The sequence below is a fragment of the Hyaena hyaena genome, unplaced genomic scaffold (genome assembly GCF_003009895.1).
Source record: "Hyaena hyaena isolate Hyena2069 unplaced genomic scaffold, ASM300989v1 scaffold_26, whole genome shotgun sequence".
Lineage (NCBI taxonomy): Eukaryota > Metazoa > Chordata > Mammalia > Carnivora > Hyaenidae > Hyaena > Hyaena hyaena.
The window spans coordinates 1576553-1586116 of record NW_024080658.1 but is presented as its reverse complement, the minus strand read 5'-3'; the positions used below and the strand labels follow the sequence as shown (position 1 = coordinate 1586116).

Below are 9564 nucleotides of genomic sequence, written 5' to 3'. Positions count from 1 at the left end.
CTTTGATTACAAGAAAGGTCCTTTGTATCTTTACTCTGTAGGCAAATAGAAGGACTTTTGACTTTATGTGAAAAATACTGGAGCGGGGGGCGGTTGGGTGGCTTAGTTGGCTCAGGTCATAATCTCACAGTTCGTGGGTTTGAGCCCCGCGTCGGGCTCTGTGCTGACAGCTAGCTTGGAGCCTGGAGCCTCCTTCAGATTTTCTCTTTCTCTCTCTCTCTCTGACCCTCCTCTGCTCACGCTGTCTCTCTCTCTCTCAGAAATAAATAAATTTAAATAAATAAATAAATAAATAAATAAATGCTGGAGGAACACATTCCTGTCAAGGAAACTGTGATTGTCTGATATTAATGCTGATTTCAGATAAACTTTTGGAATTTCATCATTTGGAAAATTCACTGTGCAATTTATGCCTTACAAGGACTCACAAAGTACCTTCTGAACTTCTTTCCCAAATCTTTCAGATCATTCTCTCCATTTACAGCATCTTCTTAGAAGGTTTTCTCTCATAGGTTTATATTTCAGAGGGCAATATGTGGTGCCCTCGGGAATGAGTTTACTTCCCAGCATTGCTAATTCATGTTGGCTTGTTGGCTTGTCTTAGGTGACTACATATACATTACTTTCAGACTTCTCAAAGTATTCCTGTGCTCTCTATTTCCAGGACTGCTGCTGCATCTCATGTGAAAAGCAGAGGATAAAATGAAGATTTTTCAGTGCAACACACAATACTGGTTGTTTCCGGCTTTTCTGGCAGTTGCTTATTTTTGTACCATTGTCCAGGGTCAAGGTAATGCAACACTCTAAGATAATCTTTAGGGCTCGGACTCTAGCTGTACTGGTTCCAATTATTATTTTTTATTTTATTTACCTTAATAATAGTGTTTCACTGTTTCCCCTGTCTTTCTAGGCAAGGTCATTTGTTGGCTTTTACTCAGTTTTACCAACTGTTTACCTTGTAGAAATGTGCCACAGTCTTTGATGATCGTTAAGACCTCACCAATGAATGAGCATAATCATTTTCTGGTGGTTTGTTAAATAGCTCCTTCTTCACATGCTTCTGAAAAGGCTCTGCAGATTTACTCTGCAGAAGCCAAGTTTGCATGCTACAAAATCAGTTCCATTAATGAGGAGCTGTAATGTGTATGTCTGCACCTTAGTCATGTCTTACCTCTTAAATAGAAAGTCTACAAAATATTTTTACCACTTTATACCTGGTCCTTATATTTTTCCTTTCTTTAAAAACTGAGCACACACACGTATAGGAGGATTAGGAGGAACTTAACAGAGGACCAAGGGGGAGAAGAAGGGCTGAAATGGTGGGGGAAAGGGAGAGTGGCAAACCATGAGAGACTCTTGTATGCTGACAAAAACTGAGGACTGATGGATGTGGGGGGGAGGAGGGATGGGCATGGAGGAGGCCACTTGTGGGGATGAACCCTGGGTGTTATGTGGAAACTAATTTGACAATAAACTATTTGTAAAAAAAAAAAATAAAAAAAAAAAAACTGAGCACACAATGCAAAGTTTCCTAAGAGTCCGACAGAAACTGCTGATATACCATTGTAAGCATTTCCAGCGATTTCTAGCTTTGTTTTTGTTGAACTGCATTTTTTGGAATCCACTATTTGTATTACTGGGATCTGTATCTTTATTTTTGATTTCCACTCATTTTTAGATAGTATGTTAGGAGTGGGTAAACTACCACTCATGGGCCAAGTGATAGAAGCCTGCTTGCTTTTGCCATTAATGTTTTATTGGAATGCAGCTGTTTACAAGGTCTTCACGTTGAGAAGTTGAGTAGTTGTGACAGAAAGTGTATATCCCCCAAGGCCTAAAATATGTTATTATCTGGCCTTTTGCAGAAGAAGCGTGCCAGCCTCCAAAGTAAGTGCACAACACGTATAAATGAGCAAAACCACTTTACTAGGTAAACACGATAATCTTGCAGAAACAGATGTGTTGGTACAGAAATCGTCATTCATCAGCTTACCAAGGAAATGTAAATGAGATAAAGAAAGTTGTTTTAGGAGTGTTCATGTCTAATGCTTGGAATTTACAGTTGTAGAAAAGTCAAATGTTAAGAATCACCACACCCTGCTTCCTTAAAGGGAGGCATGCTTGTTTGGAAAGGCATGGAACGTGACCCTTTGCATGCTCAGATAGTATTAAAACACAGAGCGAAAGACCCTATTTCTGACTACTTCATGCAGCACGCAGGGAACAATTAGACAGACATTTACATTCTGCTTAGAATGTTCTGCTTAGCCCATTTACATTAATGCAAGAACACTTTAAGAAGTGATACTAGAAATCTCAGGTAACTCCTCATTGAAACTGTGGGATACAAGACACAGGTCTTTAGGAACAAAGAGCAGGCAAGTCACAAAGCTCTTCAGAGCCATCTTCGTCTAACTTAAATCAGAAATGGCCATTCATGGAGTAACAGATCACACAGAGACCCTGCTGGCGTCCTTTCAGGGATGCTGTCTACCAGATACACACCAATTCCATTTTGAGTTAACATTTATGGGCCACCTGCTGTACGGCAGGGTCAGGATACAAAGCCGAGTAAAACCTCACTTTTTGCCTTGCAGCAGCTTACTGTCCATTAGGGAGACAGGTATAGGCAGATACATTGTAGTGTAAGTTCCACAGGGGTTGTAGCAAAAGACAAAGCTGGAAAGGAAGATTAGAGCCAAATTGTGGAGGATCATAAACAGTTCTGTCTTTAGAGAGAGTCTGATAGTAATTTCACTGATAATCATATTTGTGACCCATAGGGACTTAGGGAATAAGAATAAGTCAAGTAAGAGAGGCCATTAGAAGATTATGCTAACCTGTCCGGGAAGTATATGTTGAGGCCTGAACCATGTAGGGGAATAGAGAGAAGAGAGTGAATCCAAGAACCATTTCAGAGGTAGAAGAGAGAGGACTGGCTCCCTGTTGGATATGGGGGGACGTATAAAGGGGAAATATCAAAGATGACTCTAAGGCTTTTTGCTGGAGAACTGAGTAGATGGGAACTTTAATTTCAACCCACGTGTTACTATTGCTTTTGTATTTTTATGTTGTCATTGTTTGTTTACCTATACTTTAGTACTTCTCTTATTAGTGCCTGTATCTCTGATATAGACCAATGCCTCAGTCGTAATAGACATTTATTGAAGAGATTAATAAAAGAATAGGGACATCTGGGTGGTTTATTCGGTTAGGCATCCGACTCTTGATTTCAGCTCAGGTCACGATCTCACTGTTCATGAGTTCAAGCCCTGTGTTTGGTTCTGTGCTGACAGTGCTGAGCCTGCTTGGTATTCTCTCCCTCTCTCTGCCCCTCTCCCCCTCTTTCTCAATATTAAAAAAATTAAAAAAGAATAAAAGATGAAGCAAGTTTAATATGAAGATGATGTCAGTCTTGGACACATATGTGGAACTTCAAGTGTTTCAGGAACGTCCAGGACAAGGCATCTGGTGGGTAGTGGGTGGTCTGGAGCTTAGGTTAAAGAGATGAGAGCAGGGGATGTATCTGAATTGTTTTGTGCTTGGAGGTCATCTGATGGGGACCTTTGAGGCCTCAGAGGTGAGTTGAAAAGGGATGGCCCAGTGGAGAAACTTTCAAGAAGGAAGATGGTGGGCCCATGCTGGAGGAAACTCCAGTAAGAAAAGACTTCAGATGTCATTGGCTTCTTTGGTTTTTAGGAAAGTATGTGGGATGTTTGAGAAACTGAATCTTATTTCTATCTCCCATGACACCATTTATTTATGTGACTGATTTTGAGCAGAGAATAAAGACTTGGAATTGCTTTTAAAAAATTTATTTAAAAAATTTAAGTTTATTTATTTGAAAAGGAGAGAGAACGTAATTATTATTGGAAGTTAAGTGTATGTATACTTAGCTTCCAATTAAGTTGGGCTTGCAAAAAGAAAAATCACGGGTCTGGCATTAAAGATACACAACTTTTGGGGCGCCTGGGTGGCTTAGTCGGTTAAGCGTCCGACTTTCGCTTAGGTCATGATCTCGCGGTTCGTGGGTTCGAGGCCCGCGTCGGGCTCTGTGCTGACTGACAGCTCAGAGCCTGGAGACTGTTTCAGAGTCTGTGTCTCCCTCTCTGTCTGACCCTCCCCTGCTCACGCTGTCTCTCTCTCTCCTAGGAATAATAAAAATATTAAAAAAAATAAAAAAAAAAGATACACAACTTTTTGTTTCATGAGACATTTGTTTGTGCACCGGATTTACAATTTTTCTGTCAATATTGCTACCCTTGCTCTGGCACAAGTCGCAGTGTCTTCCATACAGAGAAAAAGGAGCTAATTTTGAAGTTTGAAACTATGGCCTCATGTCTTCTTCTTTCTTAACTAGCATTTTTTTCTGTTCAGTGTTTTTCCCCTATAGGCAAAAGCCAAAAGGAAGCATGAACTTTGTGCCTAATCAAGTTTTCTTTTAATGATTGAGAGAGTATTGAGAGAGTATTTTTGCTTCTAGAGGCGATAGATGTGGTCTGTTGATGAAAGAAAATGGTGGCAGTGCTTTTTGCCAGCAGTTGTAATGGGACTGGAGTCATACGCATCATTTGTAAATTGTTTAAAAATTTGAATGTGGATGGATTTTGTTGCATTCACTTCATAATGTATTTCCTTGAGCAATTCAATGGGAGCCATTGCTCTCTGGGTCTGGAGCACCCTCTGTATTGTCTGGGCGTGGAATCAGAGCATGGCCATTGTTATCCTAATCACTTTCTCCTGGAGGTTCAGAAGGCTGTGGCTATTGACACATTTTTGACTAAAAAAATGTGTCAGGCTATAACCTCGGACCACATTTGAGGAACAGTAGCCTGGCCAGAAAATGCTGTAAAGATATGTAATCTTTAACCTAGGAATCCTGCATATGGTTGACTTACTTGCCCTTCTTGAGAGGTCAGCACAGCTGGGGGACCGACAGAATTGGTTGATCCTTTTGGAACCGCCTAGACTGAGGCCTCCAGACTATCTGCTGTCCTTGTCCACTTGCGGGCTCCCAGGCATGTCAGCTGTCTTTCACCAGGGCATTCAGGCAGAACTTTGTAGTAAGCTTGGCCAATGATGGCTACCAGCCCACTGGCAAGATTTGTCCAAGATACTGGATATGTTGTTTAAAATTGTTTAATTCTTATTTTTTTTATTATTTTTTTCCAATTGTTTATTGTCAAATTAGTTTCCACATAACACTCAGTGCTCATCCCCACAAGTGGCCTCCTCCATGCCCATCCCTCCTCACCCCCACATCCATCAGTCCTCAGTTTTTGTCAGCATTCAAGAGTCTCTCATGGTTTGCTTCTCTCCCTTTCCCCCACCATTTCCCCCCTTCTTCTCCCCCTTGTTACTCCGTCAAGTTCCTCCTAATCCTCCTATACGTGCAAACATATGATATTTGTCCTTCTCTGCCTGACTTATTTCGCTCAGCATAACACCCTCAAGGTCCATCCATGTTGCTACACATGGCCAGATTGCATTGTTTCTCATTGCCATGTAGTATTCCATGGTATAGATAAACCACATCTTCTTGATCCATTCATCTGTTGATGGACACTTAGGCTCTTTCCATGTTTTAGCTATTGTGGAGAGTGCTGCTATGAACATTGGGGTACATGTGCCCCTAGGCATCAGCATTTCTGTATCCCTTGGGTAAATTCCTAGCAGTGCTGTTGCTGGGTCATATGGGAGTTCTATTGTTAGTTTCCTGAGGAACCTCCACACTGTTTTCCAGAGGGGCTGTACCAGCTTACATTCCCACCAACAGTGTAGGAGGGTGCCCATTTCTCCACATCCTCGCCAGCATCTAGAGTTCTCTGATTTGCTCATTTTAGCCACTCTGACTGGCGTGAGGTGGTATCTCAGTGTGGTTTTGATTTGTATTTCCCTGATGAGGAGGGACGCTGAGCATCGTTTCATGTGTCTGTTGGCCATCTGGATGTCCTCTTTGGAGAAGTGTCTGTTCATATCTTCTGCCCATTTCTTCACTGGGTTGTTTGCTTAAATTCTCTTCCATAAGTAGCAAGAGCCTATCTATGATTAGATTATTCTCCCCAAGTTGCAGACTAAGCAAAATAGTAATAGTTTTTCTGTTCATCCAAAGGTTAGGTTCAGCTACCTTCCTCTTAAATTTCAACATAGTTGTTCTTATGATAAATCCATATTTTCCCATAAACTGGAGAAATGTAAACTCTTCCATTCATGTCAAATTGAGAATGGGATGCTTAATGTTTTTGTTTTGCGTGGCTAGCATTCTCTACTAAGAGGTAGTAAAGGGCAATGGGGAGAAAATAACTATTCTTTTTTTTTTTTAATTTAATCATTGTATTTATTTTTAAAAGAGACAGAGTGAGAGTGGGGGAGGGGGAGAGAGAGAGGTAGACAAAGAATCTGAAGCAGGCTCCTGGTTCTGAGCTGTCAGCACAGAGCCTGATGCGGGGCTCGAACTCGTGAACTGTGAGATCATGATCTGAGCTGAAGTCGGACCCTTAACCAACTGAGCCACCCAGGCACCCCAGAGAATAAGTATTCTTGATTGTGTCCTTCACTGTTTATTGATTTTGAATGAGCGAGTAATTTGTAGAGGGGTAAATTACTCAATCATCTAGCTCAATGAAGGGTGGTGCCTTCTTAATAGGTTCTTCTGCTGAAGAAACAGAGCATTTCACTTGGGGCCAGGGATTGTCATTCACCAATATGTGAACTTGCACACATCTCTAGCTTCTCTTTGGTTCCCTTATATTTAAAGGTGGGAAAGCTGTGTATTTTTTGTGAGAATCCAATGAGCTTTTGAGATCACCCATTCGTTAAAATAAGGGCAAGAGGAGCAAACATTTACTGACCACTTATTATAATACATTATACCCATTATCCTATTGTCCATTGCCATCTATGCTGTGCAGAAAGTATTGCTGTCACGTTTTCTAAAAGTAAAACTTTGGCAGAAACAATCACTTACTCAAGGTTCTTTAATAAGTGACAGAAGTTGAATCCAAATTGATATCGTCCAAACCCTATGTCCTGCTACATCCCTATGAAAGAGGTTCATTTCCCCCTGCTCTATTTCTTCAAGTGAGAAAGAAAAGCAGGCATAAAAATGGGTAGTAATCGTGCTAACTTTTCTGTTACGTGTTGCCTTTTCTTTTTTGACAAGCTAATTTCGATATTCTATCATTAAAATCTTCTCTTAAAGGATTTTTTCTGCAATTCTGGTACACTGACAGTAGGGTTTCAAACACATGGTTCAAAGTTTGAATGACATACATAAAAATAGTATAGACCTACCCATCTTGTGAACTATCAGAAAAGATTAAAGATACTGGGATGACTCATGACCATGTGCTATGTATCTTTCCAAAAGATATAAATCAGCCACATTTCAAGAATGGATTAAAGTTTGTAAAACATAATTATCTTTTATTTGGTCCGTTTTATTTTGGTTCTTTATAATCGCTTTCTCAAATGTTTTTAAATTAGGATCTTATTACTCTAGTATGTTCATGATAGCCTTCTTAAATGACTTTATCATAAAAAATATTGGATTACTGAAGTAAAAAAACCTAAAGGTATAAAATAGGCCCCAGGAGAGTAAATTATGAAAGCTCACATGTTCCAAGTGTGGGGGTGGGGGTGGGACATCTTTGTAACATAATGTACACATTTTGCAGGATTGTCTTCAGTTTAAAGTAGACCAGATTATTAAATTTTTACCCTAAGGCATAGTTCTTTGACTAAGGTCAATACTATTTGACAAATGCTTATCTCTTAAGAAACAGATATTCTTAGGTTCATATCATTGTGTGAACTGATCGATTCATTAATGGGGTTATAGAAACAACATATTTTGAGGCTGATGAAGTCATATATTTTGATTTCATTACTTTGACTCTTCAGTTTAACTAATGGAAACTTAAATGTTTCAATACTTAAACAATTTTTGTTTTTCCTTTTCAGTGGCTCCACCCACAAGGTTACGATATAATGTATTATCTCAGGACAGTATACAGATTTCGTGGAAGGCTCCAAGGGGAAAATTTGGTGGATACAAACTTCTTGTGACTCCAGCTTCAGGTAAAAAAAGAGCTGATTGTATTTTCTACGGTATTAGCAACTTTATTTATACAAAGGTAACTAAAAATGTGAAATACTGAGTGTTGCTTTAAAACCATTTATTTGTAAGAATTATTTTTTAATGTTTTTTAAAATTTAACATTTGAACTTGAAATCTTACTCTCTAATCAAGGAAATAATGTTCCTGAAGTCTAAAGAGTCACTATTGAGCTCACCATAATTCTCCTCAAGAGAAGTTTCCAGACTATTAAAATCTTCACTACTTCTGTTTTGACATAGGATGAATATTTTTGGTCTGTTGACACTTAAAAAAAATACGATACATCTGGAAGGCCCACAGTTGTGACAGCTGAGTAAATTATGGTTAATTAACTTGATAGTATATTATTTAGCAATTAAACATTAAGATGATAAAAACTAAGTAGGCATTGTAAAAACTAGTGGTAAGTTAAAACAGGAAAGGCAAAAGTTAAATTTATTGATCATGAAGATAAAGTAGTTATGTGAAATTTTATAAATTAAATTCTCGTTGAATGTTTTCTTTCTTCTATTTTATGTTTTTATTGTATAAATATAGTCAACTAAAATAATACAAAGTATGTAGAGGAATGTCCTCTGTTACACGGTGGTCATGGAGACAAAGAAGGGGTCAACAAAACAGACTGCTTGAGTTCAGGACTCGGTTCTGTGGTGTATAAGAAATGTCATTTGGGCAAGTTATTCAATCTCACAGTTCCTCGGTTTCTTCTTACATGAGATGCACAAACAGCATTAGTACCCACCTCCTGGAGTTGTCGTAAGGCCTGGAATTCCAGATGCAGGCTGGGAATCAGCACAGGCGACAGCTGAGAGCAAATGCAAGACTTTTGGTCCCTACCCCACACTTCCTGAATTGGCATCCAAGTTTTACAAAGACGTGCGGAGGATACTTATGCATATTAAATTTGGGAAGCACTTGTTGTGAGGACTAAATGAATTTATAAACGCCAAGCACTTAACATGGTCACTGCCAAATAGTAGGAGTTTAATTTTATTACCCATGATTGATATAAAGATGATCTTGACTACATCTCTCAGGCCTCAGTTCCTTTCCTCAGATACATGTTTACATAGTACATAATAAATATTTCATATAACATATTTGTATTATATGTTTATATAAGTATAATTTTTTCCTCCTTATTGGTGATAAAGAGGTTTATAAGGACCTGGACTCCTTGCCATTAGAGCCCTTTTTTCAACTCATTTAATGAGGTCAACAGATGCTCTGTTGTTCATAACTGTGGACATTTTACCCAACAGTGGATTTAAAACAAGCAGATGAAGGGGCGCCTGGGTGGCTTAGTCGGTTAAGCGTCCGACTTTCACTTAGGTCATGATCTCGCGGTTCGTGGGTTCGAGCCCCGCGTCGGGCTCTGTGCTGACTGCCAGCTCGGAGCCTGGATTCTGTTTCAGTCTGTGACTCCCTCTCTCTCTGACCCTCCC

General features: G+C 39.4%; 1 protein-coding gene across 1 annotated transcript in view; it reads left to right on the top strand.

Annotated features, from left to right (window-relative positions):
• Nucleotides 1-702: 702 nt before the first annotated feature.
• COL14A1 (collagen type XIV alpha 1 chain) overlaps nt 703-9564 on the top strand; it is a 203988-nt gene continuing 195126 nt past the window's right edge. The window contains exons 1-2 of the mRNA XM_039227241.1: nt 703-790; nt 7963-8079. Coding sequence (XP_039083172.1) covers nt 703-790; nt 7963-8079 — 205 coding nt within the window. The remainder of the gene's footprint in view (nt 791-7962; nt 8080-9564) is intronic.